We start from the raw sequence: 22,977 nt of genomic DNA on the forward strand, positions 1-22,977 counted from the left end.
CTCAATGCTCGTACAAACACTGGCTGTCATCAAAATGAACCATTCAAGCACAAAGCCATTTAAAGTTCCACTTCGTAATTCAAAAAACAACAAAATAGCAGCCCTGCCACTTGGTTTGCTACAAATCTCAGGAATAGGGCTGGACATATGCTTCAAGATTATATCATTAATTCAAAATAATAAAAAAAAAATGGTTGACAATCGCAATCTCTATCTCAATATTTGACCCATTAATCTGGCCCAAGTATACTATTTAACTGGACAAATCAGTGTGATATCACGGTATGAATTTGAATGTGCAATCCGAGCCAGGTGCTCTCCACTTACTAAATAGGAGAAATAGAGGAGAGAGGCTGCTGAATTTACCAGAGGGAGATAATCAAATCAAATGAGCTTGTAGTTCCCGATGCTGCCCAGATCTAGATCGTAATGCTCCGGTGGGAGAGGCCTCTGGGTGGGTCTCTGTCTCAGCTCAATCTGCCCTTCCTTATCTCCAGCAGCCCCACTTTACTCGGATAGATGGAGGGGAGGGGAGGAGAGAGGGAAGCTGTGAGAGTCTCCCTCGTTTCCTGAGGCCCTAGTTGGGTGGGAAATCAAATCGGAAAACGGAGGGAGGGAGGGATGATGGGAACGGAGGAGTGTTTGTGTGGACGACAGGGTCATTGTTGATGTAATCTGTGGCTGGTGCTGTTTAACAGGGTTACTGGTCTGGTCTGTAAGCCAGAGAGTCCAAAAGAATCACCCAGATACATGGCTCTCATTAGAGTCTCCGAAGAGATTCCAATCGCCCCAGAGCAGACACACACACACACACACACACACACACACACACACACACACACACACACACACTATAAACCAGAGACAATCAGCACACACAATGCACACACTGAACGGAGCCAGCAGGGTCTGCCGCTAAACAAACGTCAGAAAGACAACACTGCCCCCCCCCCCCTCTAGTAAATGTTTAGACTGCTAGTTTAGTCTCAATCACAGAGCTCCCTCCCTGCATCCTTATGTCCAAACAACCTGGGCTATGACAGCCATCGCAACCATCTCAATGTCTCTTGAGCTACACCCTTTTCCCTATATAGTGCACTCCTTTTGACCAAGGCTCTATATGGGCAATAGTATGCCATTTTGAACACAGCCTCTGTTTCACCGGAACATTCTTGAAACATGCGTAAGGCCAGAGACATGTGGAGATTGACAGAGGTCAGCTGCTGAGGGAGTTGAGTATGCGACCACTGAAGTCAAACTGCTTCCTCACTTTGTGACGCTCTCCTCTTGCAACTCTTAAAAGCTCTTTGTCTTTCAAGACAGTGCTGTAAAGACAGTGAAGTTGCACATCTGGAAACGATTCTGAGAAAAAGCAGCTTTTCATGAGGAGTTTACGAACTACTTAGAGTTCCAGCAATAGGCTATGTTCCACACTTTAGTGTCAGTGGGTAGCCAATACTGTGCAGTGGTGGATTGACAGTAGTGAGGCGCCATCTAGTGGGCAAAACCAAGAACAGCAAGCACAGGAAGTTTAGCCAAGCTCTATGAAGGAAAGGGAAACGGGGGATACCGAGTCAGTTGTACAACTGAATGCCTTCAACTGAAATGTGTCTTCCGCATTTAACCCAACCGCTATGAGTCAGAGAGGTGTGGGGGGGCTGCCATAATCGACATCCACGTCTTTGGCGCCCGGGGAACAGTGGGTTAAGGGCCTTGCTCAGGGGCAGAACATGTCATGAATCAACCACCATACATCACTGATAATGTTATTCATTCTTGAAGCTTACAATTAGTTGGAAGTATCAAGCCTGCAGGTGTAACGTTTTTTAACTTGTATAATTACAAAGAAATAAAGTTAAGATCATTTTAATTCAGGGGTGCTAAAGCTTAGCAATTCTGACAGTTTTTTTTATTGTGTGATATATGTAGATGAATATATGTATAATCATTAATATTATGTCTTGGTCTATTATCTATCCCTTTCTCCTTTCTTTGTTTCTTTCTCTCGCTCTCTCTCTCTCAGGAATGGTGGAGGACGCAGCGGGACGTTCTGTGCAATCAGCATCGTGTGCGAGATGCTCCGCCATCAGCGTTCGGTTGACGTGTTCCACGCGGTCAAAACACTGAGGAACAACAAACCCAACATGGTCGACTTACTGGTAAGAACCGGTCCTGATCTAGGATCAGTTTTCTCTTTTAGATCATAAGGGATAACATTACATGGATGGGGGGGGGGCACTGCTATGCCTACTCTGAGAGCCTTTATGAATACAGGCCCCCTAACCCTTAGTGGTTTACTGGTCCTCACTACGAAGTCTACAGTTGTGAACTTCTGGGACAAGTCGGGTTGCCAAAGTCTATTCAACTTGAGTCCAGAATTATTAAGTGATTGAAATTTCTGTTGACGTTTACAATAAGGAGTAAATAGCACTGTGATTGTGAATAACTCAGACATTATAATGCATTAAAGGCAAAGTCAATGCAGCCACGACTAGTCCAGTCATTGTCATTGATGATGTACTCTTCTTCCCATTCATCCACAGGATCAATACAAGTTCTGCTATGAGGTGGCACTGGAGTACTTGAATTCTGGTTAGCTGGGCTGAAAGATACCCCCTCCTAACCCCCGCACCACAGCCCTCACAGCTTACCTGGACTGAGTCTCTTAAACTTGAGTGAATGTTGGTTACTGGAGGATAGAACTGAACTGCTGAACAGGGTCATCCCATCGCACCTCTACGGATTTAGACCGAGGGGAGGAAAGAAGGTGGTTTGGACCGGACGCTTTTGCACTGCCCTCCCCCCCACCCCAATTCTATGATAAAATGTCCCTGAACTTGATTAACTTTACTCTGTCTCATCCCTGACACCTCCCCAACCCCTCTCTCCTTTCTATTAGACTGTGTTAGTATTTACCCTCGTCCTCCCCCGTCCCTCAGAACAGCACCTGATCACTGAACAGGAGTTCACACCGATGTATTCTACTGCCCATATGTCACCCCACCCCCTCCCCCAACCCTAGTCTTTTTTTAAGTTTATTTTTTCAACAAAAAAGCTCTCCTCTTGCCAGTGAATCCTGTTTGTTGCCTTTTTAATCCTCATCGGATGATCAATGTCATTTCCATTTTTGTGGGGAATGCGATATAAGCGTAATGTTGATGATATGTTGTTTTTTTATCCTTGTTTTTAATTTCCATTGATAATTTTTTTTAACAGTGTTTGTTAATATTATGAAGCTGTTTGACATGTAGAGCTAAAGTTGAACCGGCATTATGAAAGAAAACAAAATCGTAAATGTTTATGCTGCCATAGTTTCGGTCACTATGAGAATCGTCGTATTGGCAGGAGGAGGGGAAAAAACGCTGTCCGGTACCATCCACACTCAAGCTTTTCATCACGTCAGCAGATCCAAAGCTTAATTAATTGTGGTCATTATTGTTAATATTGTAAATATTATGAAGTTGGACAGACTATTTATTCATCGAGAGTTTTTGTGAAGCACATTGAGTGACAATCATGATTTTTTGGGGGGGGGGTCATATTTGTTTTCTTTTCTCGAACTCTGCATAATGTTGACCAGATGTATTGTAAGCCTTTTATTTATCTTGTATGGGGAAAAAAAACAACTCAAACTTACAAATACATACATATCTACTGATATAGGTGTGTTTTTTGCGTGTTGTGCAGATGATTTTCTTATACAGTGACTAAAGTTGGCTGAAGTTTGTAATGTCTGTTTATAGAAATCTGAGCCATGGAATACAGTTTCTCCTGGCTCATAGAATACTTTCAGGGTAAGGAACAATCCAACATTGTTTAAGATAGGCATGCCATGAGATACTGTATGTTAGCAGTTGGACTGATTTGAATTTTAGCCACAACTTTTTGAAAAAAAAAACATTTAATGATCATGATAAAGTTGCATTGAATTAATTTCATGGATACCAGTAGTAGTGAAGAGCATACCCTTTGTTCAATGGCAGAAATACACTAAGTGTACAAAACATTAGGAATCCATCCTAATATTGAGTTGCACCCCTTTTTCTCTCAGAACAGCCTCAATTTATTGGGACATGGACTCTACAAGGTGTCGAAAGCGTTCCACAGGGATGCTGGCCCATGTTGACTCCAATGCTTCCCACAGTTGTGTCAAGTTGGCTGGATGTCCTTTGGGTGGTGGACCATGCTTGATAAACACAGGAAACTGTTGAGCGTGACAAAACACAACAACGTTGCAGTTCGTGACACACTCAAACCGGTGTACCTGGCACCTGCTACCATACCCCGTTCAAATGCACTTCAATGTTTTCTCTTGTCCGTTCACCCTCTAAATGGCACACATACACAATCCATGTCTCAGTTGTCTCTAGGTTTAAAATTCCTTTTTACCTGTCTCCTCCCCTTCATCTACACTGGACAGTTGTGGACACTATCCATATACTGAGTACGCAACATTTGAATGGGTAACTTCATCAGTTCCAGTGTGCCTATTAGCATATATGAACTTGAGAGTTACCTTGATAATTATTCTACAGGAGTTGACATTGAGAGGGGCAGAGGTGTATCGTGTTATAGGTCTGTCTACATGAACTACTATATGTCGATGCATTTGTTATTTGATAGTGTGACGATGGGCAATACAAGGCCCCGGTGGCTTTAGTCTCTAAATGTAACATGGCGTAGGATTCTGTGTTAGAGAGGTAAGGAGAATGCTGCTGATGTTATGTGGAGACACTGCAAGTCACCACAAGATGGCAGCAGAGACCAGCGCCCGAGCCTTAATGAACCCAATGACTCTTGTCTGCTGCTGACTTTCTGATTGGAGCTGTTTTGTCAGACCGTCTCACCTCGTTTTGAATGCAAATGAATGTCAAATATGGTACCCATATATTTCTACAAATAATTGGCCAATATGAAGGTGTACCCACAGAAGTATCTGCACATGTTCAACTTTACACAGGCAAACCTCTCTAGATGTATATACTTGTGTGACACTCATTGTACACCATGTGCGAGTTACATTTCTTCACATTCCTTCATTCTATTAAGCATGAATCATTTTTACATTACAAAATTGCTGTCAGAGTGCCGTCATAACGAAATTGATAGTAAATTATCCAGTCGTCATCTTTGACAGCCAATTAATTTCGTGCTTGTGAAAACAGTGAATATACCTTATCCAACCGCAGCCCAAGAAGAGGACAGAGACCCTCCTTTCTGCCAATGCGCAACCAACCAACCGCGGGCAGTCATTAATAATTCAGATAGTATTGCTTTGGGGAGTGACGCGGAGGATTCAGATGCTTGACTACTTTCCCCCCATTTAAATTGTTTTAATTCCACGCGTAATTTCTGCTCCTTATCGTGTTCGACATAGCATTTGACATCTGTTCCAGTTTTTGATCAGTTGTGTAGGCTTCTGTATGTCGATATTGATGTAGTGTCGTTAAAAGATGCCTCAACCGAAATCCCGAAAAATCGCCGTCCTGGGATACAGATCCGTGGGTAAGTGGGCGCAATTTAGTCGTTTTCGGTGATAGCGAGGTATTTTGTGCGCTTTCTGTGACAGGCAAGTTCATTGACGATGACTACACATACCACTAGCAAATATGTAGCCTAAACGGCATGCACATAGCTACTGCTGCCCGGTCATTGATTGTTAAATCAGCCAGTCAACTGAATGTCACTCGACTGGAAACTCACGACTCTAGAGATTGTGTGTAGCACTACTAGCTACAGCAGCATGTACCCCTGGACCAGTGTTGCTAAAACCACAGAATCTCGATTCGGAAGCTACATTTTAACGTTTCGTTAAATATGCAGTCAGTGGCACGTGATGCATTATCCTCATCAATTGTAATTGAATAACTTAAATGGCAGTCTATAGTTAATTGTGTTATGCACACAGTAATTTATTTTGTTAAGTCAATGTTTGTTAAAAAAAAAAAAGAGTGGTTACAGAAGCCACTAGCAAGACACAGTTGATGCCATAGCAGTTGAGGACAGCACAAGCGGTCCTGATGCTGGGACGTAAATTAATACGTCACGACTCACGAAAGTAGAAGCATTAATGTCCATATGGCAGCTTTTTAAGGGAGAATTTGTCCAGTTACCTCATTCCATATGCTAGTGAAGTGATAGCCCTGTAAGTTTTAAACCAGTAACTGCATGCTGGCCTAATTCATTTACTTATTTTGTGCGATGTGAATGGACACTAACATTGAAAGATCATCCACTAAGAGGCACTTCACAAGCCAGTGCTGCAGGTAGGAATTACCAAGAGACTTGTTCAAAGGCCTGCGTCTAAACATGAAAATGATGGCCTTGTGAGTGTGCAGTTGAAGACATGATTATTTTAGATGCAACTAATTCGTTTTAAATGTAGTCTTTAGTAGCATAATTCTGCTGAGATTTGTTTTACATTAAGTGCATTTCTATAGTTACTAACCCATAGATTTGAAGGAAGAACCTAAAAAATGGTCAGACCCAGTAGGCCTTAAGGCGTCCGCATGCTTACCAGCCGAAACAGTTTGGAAGTGTTCTAATATATATAAATTATGACAACATTTTGTGAGGTGTTTGTTCGGCTGTTCAGGCACACTAAATTTTTTCTGGAGGCAAGATGAAGTTGAGCCGAAGTCTACGCCCCATCGTCGGTCGGTGATTGGTCCACAGTAGGGATTCTTCAACAAAGTCTTTGTTGTCATTCAACTAGAGATGACTCATTTTCATACACAGTTTTTCATTGAAAAATGCTGCATCAAACATCTTAGTTAGATGTAAATTGCGCGATTAACATCTCTTTGGCAAAAACGTCAAAATTAATGACAGATTTCTTGAGTTATTTTTGGACTATTTTTAAGAAGTGTATACTGGCTACGGCGTCTCAAAATGGACAAACAGTACTATTGCCGCTTTCTTGTTGTTTAAGGGAGTATGCGTTCGGTTCGACCGATTGGTATTTGTTTCAAAATCGCACTACTCCGGTTGTCTCAATATCATTTCAACCAAAATGAAGATGGCTGATATTATTAAGGACACACTGATATCGTACATGGACAGGCTTATTTGTATGTCATGAGCCATTGTGTATGGACTGGGATGACACACACACACACAGTGTGTGCAAAGGTTGCTGGGGGCAGGCGTGCGAACATCACACTTGACTTAGCCTCGATTGGACTCTTGGGAGCTGGGACTGTGGAACGTGAAAGCCGTTGTGTTCTCCTCCATGCAGTCATACTGGACATCCTGGCTTAACACCACCACCAGACGTTAGTTGAATCCCATTGCGAGTGGAATTTAGCCTAGGCTTAGACACGCCACCTTGGTATTGCAGTCAATGTCAGAAGTTGAGCCCCTAACATGATTGTCTCCAAGCTTTCTTCAGAACTTGGTCCGCAAGGAGCAGTGGATATGCTGTGGATATTTTCCATGCAAGAGATTTTGAGGCTACACATCATTTGGATATTACTGTCAGGGATTGGACCTAGATGTCACAGCCTCCAGTTTTTAAACAAACCTCGCAGTTTGGTTCACAAAGACAATAGACAATGTTGGTACCAGGGCCTCCCGAGTGGTGCAGTGGTCTAAGGCACTGCAGTGCTAGCTGTACCACTAGAGATTCTGGGTTCGAGTCCAGGCTCTGTCCCAGCTGGCCGCAATCGGGAGACCCATGGGGGCGGCGCACAATTGGCCCAGCGTCATCCGGGTTAGGGCAGGGTTTGGCCGGCAGGGATGTCCTTGTCCCATCGCGCACTAGCAACTCCTGTGGGCGTCCGGGCGCAATGCAGGCTGACACGGTCGCCAGGTGTACGGTGTTTCCTCCGATACATTGGTGCAGCTGGCTTCCGGGTTAAGTGGACATTGTGTCAAGAAGCAGAGCGGCTTGGTTGGGTTGTGTTTCGGAGGACGCATGGCTCTCGACCTTCGCCTCTTCCGAGTCCGTACGGGAGTTGCAGCGATGAGACAAGACTAACTACCAATTGGATACCATGAAATTGGGGAGAAAAAAAAACTATGTTGGTAGTATTGGCCTAGGCCATTCCATAAGTTTGGTTCATTCACAAGACAAGTGCAAGAAAATCAGTACAACAGACTACGACAGTACATGGATTAAATGTAGTCTACAGCCTACTACTAGTCAATTCCAGTGTTCAAATAAATTCAACAGATAGGCCGTAAAACAATTGAAGATGTCCCCATTTCTCTGTCTTCGTGTCCTCATAAAACCTTTTTTTGCCATCCTATAGTCCTAGTAAGATATTGTACTCAAGCTATTAATAAATATGTGTTTTGTCAGGCTACTTACTATAATAGCATCTGTTTTTGTACTGTGCGTTACAGAGGACTCCTAGATAGCAAAGCTGTAAATTGGCATGTCTCCAGTCTTTGTAATGGAGTCGTGCTAAATCTTTAAATATGTCCTGTGGTCATGCGCTTTGGCTCGTGTCTCATTAAAGCCAATGCATTGAGGAGGAAACCAGTTTGCACAGTGCCATGGAATACACTACTCCTTCCTGTTTCTCCACCCATTGGGTCAGGTCAATGCATTTTCAATGTGTAAACTAGGGTTGGGTGGTATATCCAGATTTCCATACCTTCATTCCGTTCCTGTACCATACCGGGGTATACTGTATTACCAGCAGTGTATACAAGGGGTGCTATTTCTTTCCAAATGTTAACAAGGTACTAGCGAATTCCCATAGCAAATGCCATCTTAATGCTAACAAGCGCAAGCGAACATAGCCTAAACTAAATGCAAGGACAGACAACCCACCAGACAACCCAAAAGACAAGTTATACAACTATCTCAAAAGGCTACTCGCACTTGATCCATAATGGGATTGATTGTCTTTGCTGTAACTAAGAAGTTGGTTATTGCAAGCTAGCCACCTAGCATTATAGCTGTGGAGTCAGGGAAATCGAGAGTAGGAGGGGGGGTGGTTTGCATCTTCATCAACAACAACTGATGTGCTGATTTGAGCACGGCGGAAGTGTCGTACCATTGTTTACCCGTCTTGGGATACCTGATGGTCAAATGCCGACCCTTCTACCTCCCTAGGGCATTTTAGCTGTATTCTTGACTGTTGATTAAATTCCAACTCAGGATGAGAAAAATAACAGGCTGGCACTTAACAAACTGTACAAGGCTATAAACAAGCAGATAAACATACATCCACAGGCTGCTCTGGTTGCCGGCGTCATTAAGACAAGTGACGCCCAACTTCCATCAACATGTCTCCTTCGCCACTAGGGGCAATAAAGTCCTAGACCACTATTATTTTACCCACACGCAATTATGCAAGGCCCTCCCTCATCCGCCATTTAACAAATCAGATCATGAGATCCGTACTCCTGCTTCCTGTTTACAAGCAGAAGATCTACCCGTGACTCGCTCCGTTGAGAATGGTCACCAGAATCAGAGATTATGCTACAGGACTGCTTTGCTAGCGCTGATTGGAATATGTTTTTTTGACTCCACCGATAACATCAATGAGCTGACCACCTCCGTTACTGGCTTCATTAGGAAAAGCATCAGCAACGTTGTCCCCACAGTGAAGGTTTGCTGCTTCCACAATCAAAAGCCCTGGATTAACACAGAGGTTGGCGCTAAACTAAAGGACAACCCAAACTATCGCAGACATCTCTGAGACTACGGTTGAGGACGGGAGCAAGTCCCTCTATGACCTCCTCAGAGTCATCAAACGAGCAAAAGGACAATATAGGAATAAGGTGGAATCATATTACACAGGCTCCGATGCCCGCCTCATGTGGCAGGGGCTACAGTCCATTACGGACGTGATCCGCCAAACGATGCCTCTCTACCAGACGAAGTAAATGCATTTTATGCACGCTTCAACAATAACATCGTGTGAGGGGCGTCACCAAAGGACTGGGTGATCTCCCTCTCCGAGCCCGACATGAGGAAGGTCTTTAATCAGGTCAACACTCGCAAGGCTGAGAGGCCTGATGGAATTCCAGGGCGCATTCTCAAAGCATGTCCAGAACAGCTGGCAGGAATATTCACTGTAATGTTCAACCTCTCCTTGTCCCAGTCTATAATCCCCACGTTTTAAAATTACCACCATCATTCCTGTTCCCAATAACTCTAAGGCTTCATGACACAATGACTACCGCCCAGGGTTTCCATTAGGAAAATGTGGCGTCGGACATTTCACCAGCAGCATTTTAAATTTACCGGACATTTTAGAGATTTACAGGACCCATATCCATTAGGTGCGTAACCTGATTAGGCTGTCCAGCCACGGTGCTCAGAATGACAGAAATTCCATTTAGGTCGTTCTCACGAAACTGTAAACAATTTTTTTATAATAATTACATTTCCTCTTTAATCACTGAGATTAGGATCTGTATTTATCTATTTCATTATTATTATTATTATTATTATTGTTTTTTAAAATGTTTTTCACCAAATTCTCTGCAGTTTACAAAGTCCAAAAGCGTTATAAACAAACAAATATTTTTTAACATTGCTCTTCTAATGATAAGGCCTGAGTTTAACATATCACAAAAAATCTAAATATTTCAAATGAAATTATACAAATATTATAACATTTTAATCTGACTCTTTCCTAATTTAATCTCTTTAGCCGTTTCGGTAATGACAAGGCCAAGTGGGGAAAAGGGGGTGTTTTGAGAATAAGAACTTCATTCTGAGTTTGCGCTCATCTAAGGACTAGTCCTCTAGATCAGGCCAGGACAAGGGCCAGCTCGGGGTCCGTATCCGGCCCGCGACCTGATTCAATATGGCCGGTGGAATCATACTCGGATCACGTAAAGAATTTTCAATAGTAAAGTTTTGAAAAACGTATTTGTTATTCAAATGAATAGCCCAATGAACACTCACCTTTGTGTAATGATTTAACTCCCACCGCTTGTGGGACCTTTATTTTGAAGGCACGTATAAATAACAACTGCACGCGGACAGACAGTGACTGACAGGCTGACACACACGTCACAGTTACAAATAGTAGCTAGCTAGAAATTGCACAAAAAGGAGTTTTTCAAAGAAAAGGAAAGTAGACAATGAATGTAGGGTGTTCCAGTGAGAGTGGACATCAAAACATTTCTTTATTGAGGTATCAAAGAGAGCATCGCTGTCCTGAAGGACTACAACTTGTCACCACACTTCCAGACGTAACATGCAGAGAAATATAGGAATATGTCTTCTGAGCAGAGGGCAAGTGCATCGAAAGAGTAGCTTTCTCAGTTGTAAAAGCAGCAAGGACTTTTCACAAAACTGCATTCAGCAAACGACGGAAATGTGAGAGCTAGCTATGTACTGGCCACAAAATTGCTGAACATAGCAAGCCATTCGCTGAGGGCGAATTCATTAAAGAATGTTTAATTGACTCTGCAGCAATACTTTGCCCCGACAAGAAAGAGCTGTTTGAAAATGTTTCCCTGTCAGGATGTTGAGGACATCACAGAGAATATGGAACAACAGTTGAAAGACAAGGTAAAGGATTTCACCTATTTCTCCTTGGCCCTGGATGAGAGCAGTGATGCACGTGACATGGCACAGTTGTTGATATTCTTACGAGGCATAACCCCAGACTTTGAATTTACAGAAGAGCTTGCTTCAGTACTGTCAATGAAGAGCACAACCACAGGGAAAGATTTATTGGAGGAGGTTAGTAAGTGTGGGGCAAAGCTGGGACTGAGTTTTGAAAAGTTATCTGGTGTGACCACTGATGGGTGCCCAAACTTGACAGGAAAAAACGTTGGCCGTTTGAAAAGGATACAAGATCAAGTAGCTGAACTGAACTCGGATCAGAAAATGATTTTCCTGCATTGTATTATTCATCAGGAGGTGCTCTGAAAATGTGGTCTGAAAATGAGCCATGTTGTGGATACAGTCACTAAAGGGGTGAACTTCATAAGAGCAAACTCTTTAAACCACAGGCAGTTTGTCTCATTGTTGGAAGAGACAGAGTCGGGTCATGCAGATCTCCCCTACCACATAAATGTGACATGGCTGAGTTTGGGGAAGGTGCTTAAAAGGGTGTGGGACCTGAAGTCGGAGATTGATGAGTTTTTTTCAAATGAAAGGAAAATATGTGGATTTCCCTCAACTGCAAGATGAAGAATGATTGGCTTATTTAGCCTTCACCGTGGACATCATGGCCCTCATGAATGAACTGAATTCCAAACTACAAGGGAATGGCCACCCACCTTCCGACACTACTAGTCTGTTCTCTATCAGATGACAACAATCTCACCCACCTTCCGACACTACTAGTCTGTTCTCTATCAGATGACAACAATCTCACCCACCTTCCGACACTACTAGTCTGTTCTCTATCAGATGACAACAATCTCACCCACCTTCCGACACTACTAGTCTGTTCTCTATCAGATGACAACAATCTCACCCACCTTCCGACACTACTAGTCTGTTCTCTATCAGATGACAACAATCTCACCCACCTTCCGACACTACTAGTCTGTTCTCTATCAGATGACAACAATCTCACCCACCTTCCGACACTACTAGTCTGTTCTCTATCAGATGACAACAATCTCACCCACCTTCCGACACTACTAGTCTGTTCTCTATCAGATGACAACAATCTCACCCACCTTCCGACACTACTAGTCTGTTCTCTATCAGATGACAACAATCTCACCCACCTTCCGACACTACTAGTCTGTTCTCTATCAGATGACAACAATCTCACCCACCTTCCGACACTACTAGTCTGTTCTCTATCAGATGACAACAATCTCACCCACCTTCCGACACTACTAGTCTGTTCTCTATCAGATGACAACAATCTCACCCACCTTCCGACACTACTAGTCTGTCTGTTGGTTTCCTCTCCTTTCACCTTCAGTGTGGATAACGCTCCCGCTGACCTGCAACTTGAGCTTATCGATCTTCAGTCTGATGCAGTGATTGGAGAACTATTTAAAACAACGTCACTGACGAGGTTCTATGCATCTCTCGATGAACAAAACTTTCCAAAGATTAGGAGTCATGCTCAGAAGATGTTTGTACTGTTTTGGTCAACCTATGTATGTGAACAGACATTTTCAGTGATGAAACATAACAAGTCAAGGCACAGATCATCTCTTACTGACTCTCACCTCTCAGCAATCCTGCGCATAACGACGTCAGAAACTATACCTGACTTCGCTGCTCTAGTCAATGCCCATCAGAGACTTCACTCCTCACACTGATTCAGTAGTTTAAATGTAATGTTGAGCTTTCTCTCTTTCTTGTTGTTTGTTTTTGTGTATACCCGTTAACAAGAGTTTTGTCCATGGTGCTGAATGCACAGTGTACTTTCCCTCTGTGTAGTTCATTGCATGTTTAATAATGAAAATCCCTACCAAAAGGAGAACATGGATATGGTTTATTTCTGTGTGTGTTAAAGTAAAATAAGTAGCATATCTGGATGTGATTTACAGTAGATATATCTACACATGATGTATAATCTTGTAATATAATTCTGGCCCGCGATGGCAAAAATATATTCTAATGTGGCCCTCCATGGAAAAGAATTGCCCAAGCCTGCTCTAGATGATGTATAAAAGGGGAATAAAGCTTTATTTAAAGAGAGATTGGAGTTTTTAGAGGAACTTGAAAAAAGTTTTACACTATGTGCACAGACACTGTGCTTGCATGTAATAAATATTATAGTTTAATGTAAACTTCAACTAGTATACAATTTTTATGATTTATGGACAATTTACACCAACATATTTTGTGTTATATTCAAATAACGTTTTTTTTTTTTTTAATAAAATGACCCGAGAATTTAATCCGGACACTTTTCGGTAATGAGCATTTGGGGTGAAAATGTACAAAATTCAGGCGCAAATGTATTTTAAGTAAGACACTTTCTTGAAAAACTAGACATCTTAGTCCCCAGAATGATAGTTTATTTTTGCAGATGCATCATGGTTTTGTAACTCAATTTGCTACAGACATTTTAAAACTGGTTTCATGAGAATCACCCGTTTGGATTATGGTAATTCATATAAACAGAACATGCAAGTCCAGGATGCAACAATGTGCAGTCCTTCTTACCAAATTCTGATGCGCACTTTGAAGACGCTAGAATAACTGTCCACGTTTACTTTTCTGAGGCAACAAGATGAGTACCGAACAGCAAAATGACTAGCCTACTATTTACTATCCCCTGTAGAAGAAAAGTTTACCTGTTGTATTGGTCTGCTTATCGACAAGAAATAGCCCATTCCGAACAGACCTTGGGACAGTGTGGGACGCTAGATCCCAGATTCATACAACCAGTACGCCTAGGCTACATAATTCCGTCAAAATAAAAACAATGAGTCTGATTCAACAGATCAGAACCTTTTAACTTCAAATGTTGATAAAGTATTATTTCTTCAGCATTATAAGCGCAGCAATGCACAAGGCAGTAAGCTAAAATACATTTACTAAGCCTAAATTCCGGACTATAAACCGCAACTTTTTTCCCAACTTTGAACCTCGCGGCTTAAACAATGACGCGGCTAATATATGGATTTTTCCCGCTTTCAATTTTTTTTCTTCCAGAAAAACACATTCTGTGACGTGCTCAGTTTTTTGGTGTTATGAAGCTTTCATTAGACCAATGAAATTGCCGAACGGGTTAAGGTCAAACAACTTTTTTGTTTACTGTTTAGATTAAATCGAGCGCTCTCAAACTTCCCATCATTATGATTACGGTAGTCATTTTGTCACCCTCATGGCAAAGACACGGAGAAATGCATCTGATGCAGCTTTCAAGTTGAAGGCGATTGATCTGGCTGTTGGAAAAGGAAATAGAGCTGCTGCACGGGAGCTTGGTCTTAATGAGTCGATGATAAGACGTTGGAAACAGCAGCGTGAGGAATTGACTCAGTGCAAAAAGACAACTAAAGCTTACTGCTAATTTAATTTTTTTTGTTACAAGCCGTGTTTCGTTAAAGCCTGTGTAAAGTTAATTTGTTTCAATGTACCGGTAGGCACCTGCGGCTTATAGACATGTGTGGCTTATTTATGTTCAAAATAATAAAAAATTAAATTCAGTGGGTGCGGCTTATATTCAGGTGCGCTTAATAGTCCGGAAATTACGGTACATGCAAATATTCGTTCCATAATGCAATTAGTGGGAAAACACTGTTGTCATAAACGCAATGCACATGTGAGCAGTTTCATGTGACAGAGATGAAAATATCCCTTAGAAATGTTGAAAGAGGGGAGATCTAATATGCAACAACTAGCGTGGTTTTTTAAAATGTGTTTTAGTTTACCTTTATTTATCCTGGCAAGTCAGTTAAGAACAAATTATTTTTTTCAATGACGGCCTAGGAACAGTGCCTTGTTCAGGGCAAGAACGACAGATTTTTACCTTTTGCTAATATGACTAGGATTGTGCCTTTGGCTACTGGACAATGAAAGAAGTTGACTTAAAATAATTGCCTCCACGGATATCATCTGATTTTGTCTCGGCTACTTTGAAGCAAGGTAAGACATGCTCTTCACAGATGAATCCTGGTTTCAACTGTACCGGGCAGATGGCTGACAGTGCAGCGTGTATGGTGTCATGTGGGCGAGCAGTTTGCTGATGTCAAAGTTGTGAACGGTTGTGAAATTGCTGCATGTTGTGTTTTATATTTTTGTTCAGTGTAGTATGATTACTTACTTTGTCATGTTCTTATTTTTATTTCTCATGTTTTTGTTCTACCTTATGTTATTTTTAGTATTACATAGTATTACTTTCAAGAAAAGCATTTCACTGTACTTGACATTTCACTGTACTTGACATTTAACTACACGTGACATTAAACTAAAACTAATATATGGTTTTCAGTAATAACTATTTCAAGTTATTTTTACATTTCACGTGGAACTTGATCACTCACCTCTTATGCTGCTTGCTCAACAGTGGATCTTCATGTTTGCGCCACATGCTTTTAATTAACAAGTATACCATGTGACTCGCCCATAGAATTTTTCTGAACACATTTGTTTAAAATATATTTTCTTTCTTTTGGGGGGTGGTATTGGAAATCGTACTGTCGGTACTTCAAAAGTATACGGAATACCGCTGAAGCCTAGTGTGTACCTCAAACTGTAACCTGGTATGAATTGGAGTTAGAAGGATTTACAATTAGCTTGCACTTCCAATGCATCTGCAACAAAGCAAACTAAAAACAGGGTTGAAACCGGTTTGGAATGATGTGCATTGTACATGCATTTTCATTTCCAATGTATATTCCTCAAACCTAATCTAAAACCGGGTTTGAATGGTATGCATTTCCTACACGTTGTGTAACTGTCTGACTATCCTTTGCTAAAAGACCCCAACATACTCCACATGTAGCCTTTTTATTCAGGTATTTATATCGATCTAAAATTGACCGCCTTGTGTGTCCCTGGAGTTTCGCCACCCAGGGAGACAAGAGAGTTGGTTTGGACTGGGAGGTGAGCATTCAGAATTGATGAGAGACTAGTGGAGCATTGAAAATGGGAGCGAGCTGCTCTCTCGTCCTCCGGGTTTTTCCCAGCTAGCGAGAGGCTTCACGTCTCCGACCGTGTATGGCCACGCTCCACTCTCGGTTGTTATAGCAACAGGCTGCTGGAGGACTGTATAGGAGTGTTTAGATAGGAAAAGGCATCTGTAGTAATAGTACGTCGTGGGGACATCTAGGCTAATGATGGTATACCATAGTAATATCCTGCCTGTGTGTTAAGCTACTACTAGAGGTTAAACACTGGCTTGTGAATGCAGCAAGAAACCCTTATATTGACTAGCCTAGTCTTGATATTTATTTGAGGAGTTACATTTTATTGAATAAAGGCCACTAGGCTAGCTTTTTTCCACCCTAGAGAATTGCTCAAATGCATTCATGTTAGTAAGCTGCTATTCTGACGTACATCGATATCATGGAAATGTTTGTGAAAGGCCAGAAATAGTAGTTTACCACGTACCAATTTTAACAGCATTTGAGCTATGCTCCGTCTCTTGAATATTGCCCATTTTGGAAGGGAGCATAATATGATTTGGAAATGGCATGCATTGTGTTTTCGACAGTTCTAGACAAGGCAGTGTTTGACATTTAGCAAAATATGAACAAACCCACTCTGTTCACTCAAGGCAGGCAGAGTATTTGGCTTTTTCTTAGGACGCTGATGAATGATACCACTTGTGAATCAAAGGACAATTCATTGTGATCGATCAGCAAGGATTCTTAATTAAACACACTGAAGCTCACAAGTGTCTATCTCCTTTACAGGGAAATCTTCCTTGACTATACAGTTTGTGGAAGGCCAGTTTGTCGACTCATATGACCCAACTATAGAAAACAGTAAGTATGTGTGTGTGTGTGATCTCATTCCCTCTCCCCTGCTGCTGGCCTGTGTTGGCAGGACTAGCCACCCACCCAGGTCTCTGAGTTCTGCTGGACCACAGCCAGGTGCATTTATCTACACTCCTCATTCATGGTGAAGCTCACCCTACACACACCCATACAGTACCAGTCAAGAGTTTGGACACCTACTTATTCAAGGGGTTTTCTTTATATTTAATATTTTCTACATTGTAGAATAATAGTAAAGACATCAAAACTATGAAATAACACATATGGAATCATGTAGTAACCGAACAAGTGTTAAACAAATCAAAATATATATTATATTTGAGATTCTTCAAAGTAGCCACCCTTTGTCTTGATGATAGCTTTGCACAGTCTTGGCATTCTCTCAACCAGCTTCACGAGGAATGTTTTCCAACGGTCATGAAGGAGTTCCCACGTATGCTGAGCAGTTGTTGGTTGCTTTTCCTTCACTCTGCGGTCCAACTCATCCCAAACCATCTCAATTTGTTTGAGGTCGGGGGATTGTGGAGGCCAGGTCATCTGATGCAGCACTCCATCACTTACATTTTTGGTCAGATAGCCCTTACACAGCCTCTCATTGCTCACCTAGCGCTCCGGCGCGCAACGCCGTTTCCTCCAGCTCCGCTAAAAATTGCTCAGCGCTCACAGAAAAAAAAACTGCCTCTGAATTCGCGCCATAATTTTTTATAAACAAATATAATTTAACTAACACCCCATCTGCCTTTGACTGTACAGATTGATTTTGGAAGTAGGCTATCGTAAGAAGCTTGGGCTCCCAAGTGGTGCAGCGGTCTAAGGCACTGCATCTCCGTACTAGAGGCGTCACTATAGACCCTGGTTCGATTCCAATCTGTGTCACAACCACCCATGATTAGGAGTCCCATAGAGCGGCGCACCATTGGCCCAGCGTCGTTCGGATTTGGCCGGGGTAGGCCGCCATTGTAAATAAGAATTTGTTCTTAACTGACTTGCCTAGGTAAATAAAGGTTAAATAAAAAATTCTACATTTCAACAACATATCATAGGCTTCGTCAGGACCCACCTGATGATATGTGGCGCTGTGTTAAACAACTGGTGTTTTCTCTAATCTATTGATGATCAGATACTTCAGTTGTAACTTGCTCTGTTGCGCTCACATTTTTTAAAGTAGATGGACAACTTTAGCCTGTTACAGACTCCTCTTTTTTTAACTATAAAAATGTAAATACTGTATAAAGCATGTAAAGTGTTGGTCCCATGTTTCATGAGCTGAAATCAAAGATCCCAGAAATTCTCCATAAGCACAAGAACGTCTCTCTAATTTTGTTCACACATTTTCTTTACATCCCTGTTAGTGAGCATTTCTCCATTGCCAAGATAATCCATCCACCTGATAGGTGTGGTATATCAAGAAGCAGATTTAAATAGTATGATCATTACACAGGTGCACCTTGTGCTGTGGACAATAAAAGGCCATTCTAAAATGTGCCGTTTTGTCACACAACAAAATGCCGAGATGTTTTAAGCTTTTGAATAGGAGCGTGCAATTGGCATGCTGACTGCAGAAATGTCCACCAGAGCTGTTGCCAGATAATTGTTTTAGAGAATTTGGTAGTACATCCAACCGGCCTCACAACCGCAGACCATGTGTAACCATGCCAGCCCAGGACCTCCACATCCGGCTTCTTCACCTGCGGGATCGTCTAAGACCAGCCACCCAGACAGCTGATGAAACTGTGGGTTTGCACAACCGAAGAATTTCTGCCCAAACTGTAAAAAAAAAACGTCTCAAAGTGTTCTCTTCATGGATGAATCTCTTTTTCAACTGTACCGGACAGATGGCAGACAGGGTGTATGGCGTTGTGTGGGTGAGCGGTTTGCTGATGTCAACGTTGTGAACAGAGTGCCCCATGGTGCCAGTGGGGTTATGGTATATGGGCAGGCATAAGCTATGGACAACAAACACAATTGCATTTTATTGTGGCGAAATCCTAAGGCCCATTGTCGTGCCATTCATCTGCCGCCGTCATCTCATGTTTCAGCATGATAATGCATGGCCCCATGTCGCAAGGATCTGTATACAATTCCTGGAAGCTGAAAAATGTCCCAGTTCTTTCATGGCCTGCATACCAGACATGTCACCCATTGAGCATGTTTGGGATGCTCTGGATCAATGTGTACAACAGCGTGTTCCTGTTCCCGCCAATATCCAGAAACTTCACACAGCCATTGAAGAGTAGTGGGACAACATTCCATGGGCCACAATTAACATCCTAATCAACTCTATGCGAAGGAGATGTCACACCGCGTGAGGCAAATGGTGGTCACACTAGATACTGACTGGTTTTCTCATCCACGCCCCTGCATATCTATATTCCCAGTCATGTGAAATCCATAGATTAGGGCCTAATGAATTTATTTCAATTGACTGATTTCCTTATACGAACTGTTGCATGTTGCGTTGATATTTTTTTCGGTGTATAAATCAACATGTCTCCAGTGCTGCTGCATGTGCTCATGCGTTATCTTGCTATCAATTACACAGGCTGTGACCTATTTCTTGGTTGACTTATATCAACATCGCTGCGCATTAGTGGTGGGGTAGGTTAAATAAATACAACAGAATAGGCCTAATTAAAATAACAGTGAAGGAAATGAAAAATGCTTGGCAGAGCATGTCCAGAGCTTGTGACTGAGCGGTACCAGAGCGAAATTGGAGGGAGAGAAGGCCTATGTGCCAACATTTTTTGAATCCGATCTACGCTCCAGCCAAATTATGTACGCTCCGCTCCTCGCTCCACTCCCCTCACATCCTCACACACACACACACACACACACTGCTGAAACCTGCCATGTCAATGACCCTTCCTGATACCTTTAGCATTTTTATGAATTGGTTGTATAGGTGGACTCAACGCCACAGCAGGTCATTTGCATAGAGCAAAAGGGATGAAGAGCCAGGGGAGCTTTTCGGACATTAGTGTTCTACCTTACCCACTTAATCTCATATAGCTACAGTCTATCATATACATAAACTATTTATACCCCTTGACTTATTCCACACTTTGTTGTGTTGGAGTCTGATTTCAAAATAGATTTTTCTCACCCATGTACACACAATATCCCATAATGACAAAGTGAAGATTTTTTTCAAATGAAATACAGATATATCTTATTTACTTAAGTATTCACACACCTGAGTCAATACATGTTAGAATCACCTTTGGCAGCGACTACATTATTTTAATATTTTAATTTATTTAACCTTTTTATTTAACTAGGCAAGTCAGTTAAGAACAAATTCTTATTTACAATGACGGCCTAGGAACAGTGGGTTAACTGCCTTGTTCAGGGGCAGAACGACAGATTTTTACCATGGCAGCTCGGGGATTCGATCTAGCAACCTTTCGATTACTAGCTGTGAGTGTTTCTGGGTAAGTCTCTAAAAGCTTATTTTCTAAATTCTTCAAGCTCTGTCAAATTAGGTGTTGATCATTGCTAGACAACCATTTTCAAGTCTTGCCATAGATTTTCGAGCAGATTTAAGTCAAAACTGTAACTCGGCCACTCAGGATCATTCACTGTCTTCTTGGTAAGCAATTCCAGTGTAGATTTGGCCTTGTGTTTTAGGTTATTGTCCTGCTGAAAGGTGAATTCATCTCCCAGTGTCTGATGGAAAGCAGACTGACCATGATTTTCTTCCAGGATTTTGCCTGTACTTAGCTCCATTCTGTTTCTTTTTTATCCTGAAAACTCCCCAGTCCTTAACGATTGCAAGCATACCTATAACATGCAGCTACCACTATGCTTGAAAATATGGAGAGTGGTACTCAGTATTGTGTTGTATTGGATTTGCCCCAAACACAACTTTTGTATTCAGGACAAAAAGTTAATTGCTTTGCCACATTGTTTGCAGTATTACTTTAGTGTCTTGTTATAAACAAGATGCATGTTTTGGAATATTTTTATTCTGTACAGACTTCCTTCTTCTCACTCTGTCAATTAGGTTAGTATTGTGGAGTAACTACAATGTTGTTGACCCATCCTCAGTTTTCTCAGATCAGTCATTAAACTCGTAACTGTTTTAAAGTCATCATTGGCCTCATGGCGAAATACCTGAGCGGTTTCCTTCCTCTCCGGCAACTGAGTTAGGAAGGACGCCTGTATCTTTGTCGTAACGGGGTTTATTGATACATCATCCAAAGTGTAATTAATAACTTCACCATGTTCAAAGGGATATTCCATTTCTTTACCCATCTACCAATGGGTGTCCTTCTTTGCGAGGCATTGGAAAACCTCCCTGGTCTTTGTGGTTTAATCTGTGTTTGAAATTCACTGCTCGACTGAGGGACCTTACAGATAATTGTATATGTGGGGTATAGACAAGGGGTCACAAAAAAAATGTATGTTAAATACAATTATTGCACACAGAGTTCCATGTAACTTATTATGTGACTTGTTAAGCACATTTTTGCTCCTGAACTTATTTAGGCTTGCCATAAAAAAGGGGTTAAATACTTATTGACTCAAGACATTTCAGCTTTTAATTTTTTATTAATTTGTTTAAAAAAAAAAAAAACATAATTCCACTTTGAAATTATGGGGTATTGTGTGTAGGCCAGTGACTCAAAATTTCAATTTAATCAATTTAAAATTCAGACTGTAACACAACAGAATGTGGAAAAAGTCAAAGGGTCTTAATATTTTCTGAAGGCACTGTAGGTAGACACACTCACACCAACAACACAGGTGCACGCATGCGCAGGCATACACTCACGATTAGGGCTGTTGTGGTGACCATATTACCGCCACACCAGGCGGTCACAAGTCATGAAGGCAGTCAAATTCCACATGACCATTTAGTCATGGCAATTAGGCTTCTCCAAGCTCTGATGCTGCTGCTGGTCCTTAGTAGCCTACCAACCTTGCTATCTGCCTGGTACTCAGCGCTCTGTTGTACTCTAATCACTCTGACATCAATACAAATGTATTCGAAAATCGAATCAAACACTTCATGTGAGCTCATGTTGTGCAACATTCCCTATTCCCTAAAACATCCTGTGGCGAACTGCACTAGCATCGAATAGTCCCCGCGATATGCAACTGTTCAGGGAAGTCAGGAACCAATACCCGCAGTCAGTCAGGAAGGCAAAGACTAGCTTTTTCAAACAGAAATTTGCATCCTGTAGCTCTAACTCCCAAAAAGTTTTGGGACACTGTAAAGTCCATGGAGAATAAGAGCACCTCCTGCCAGCTGCCCACTGCACTGAGGATAGGAAACACTGTCACCACCGATAAATCCACGATAATCGAGAATTTCAATAAGCATTTCTCTACAGCTGGCCATGCTTTCCTCCTGGCTACCCCAACCCCAGCCAACAGCTCCGCACCCCCCGCAGCTACTTGCCCAAGCCTCCCCAGCTTCTCCTTCACCCAAATCCAGATAGCAGATGTTCTGAAAGAGCTGCAAAACCTGGACCTGTACAAATCATTTTGGCTAGACAATCTGGACCCTCTTTCTAAAATTATCCGCTGCTATTGTTGCTACCCCTATTACCAGTCTGTTCAACCTCTCTTTCGTATTGTCCGAGATCCCTAAAGATTGAAAAGCTGCCGCGGTCATCCCCCTCTTCAAAGGGG

At 42.0% G+C, this 22,977-nt stretch overlaps 2 protein-coding genes across 14 annotated transcripts in view; both read left to right on the forward strand.

The window, feature by feature from the left end:
* The window catches only part of ptprma (protein tyrosine phosphatase receptor type Ma), a 299,714-nt gene extending 296,056 nt beyond the window's left edge, over nucleotides 1-3,658 (forward strand). For all 12 annotated transcript variants that reach the window (XM_045710832.1, XM_045710833.1, XM_045710834.1 and 9 more), the window contains 2 exons: nucleotides 2,024-2,159; nucleotides 2,544-3,658. In XM_045710832.1, coding sequence (XP_045566788.1) covers nucleotides 2,024-2,159; nucleotides 2,544-2,597 — 190 coding nt within the window. In that variant the 3' untranslated portion in view covers nucleotides 2,598-3,658. The remainder of the gene's footprint in view (nucleotides 1-2,023; nucleotides 2,160-2,543) is intronic.
* Nucleotides 3,659-5,202: 1,544 nt separating this feature from the next.
* The window catches only part of LOC106590380 (GTP-binding protein Rheb), a 35,097-nt gene continuing 17,322 nt past the window's right edge, over nucleotides 5,203-22,977 (forward strand). The window contains exons 1-2 of one of the 2 annotated variants that reach the window (XM_014181352.2): nucleotides 5,203-5,505; nucleotides 17,257-17,328. In XM_014181352.2, the coding sequence (XP_014036827.1) occupies nucleotides 5,454-5,505; nucleotides 17,257-17,328 (124 nt within the window). In that variant the 5' untranslated portion in view covers nucleotides 5,203-5,453. The remainder of the gene's footprint in view (nucleotides 5,506-17,256; nucleotides 17,329-22,977) is intronic. The other variant, XM_014181353.2, reaches the window with a different exon arrangement.

The sequence above is a fragment of the Salmo salar genome, chromosome ssa29, assembly GCF_905237065.1.
Source record: "Salmo salar chromosome ssa29, Ssal_v3.1, whole genome shotgun sequence".
Taxonomy (NCBI): domain Eukaryota; kingdom Metazoa; phylum Chordata; class Actinopteri; order Salmoniformes; family Salmonidae; genus Salmo; species Salmo salar.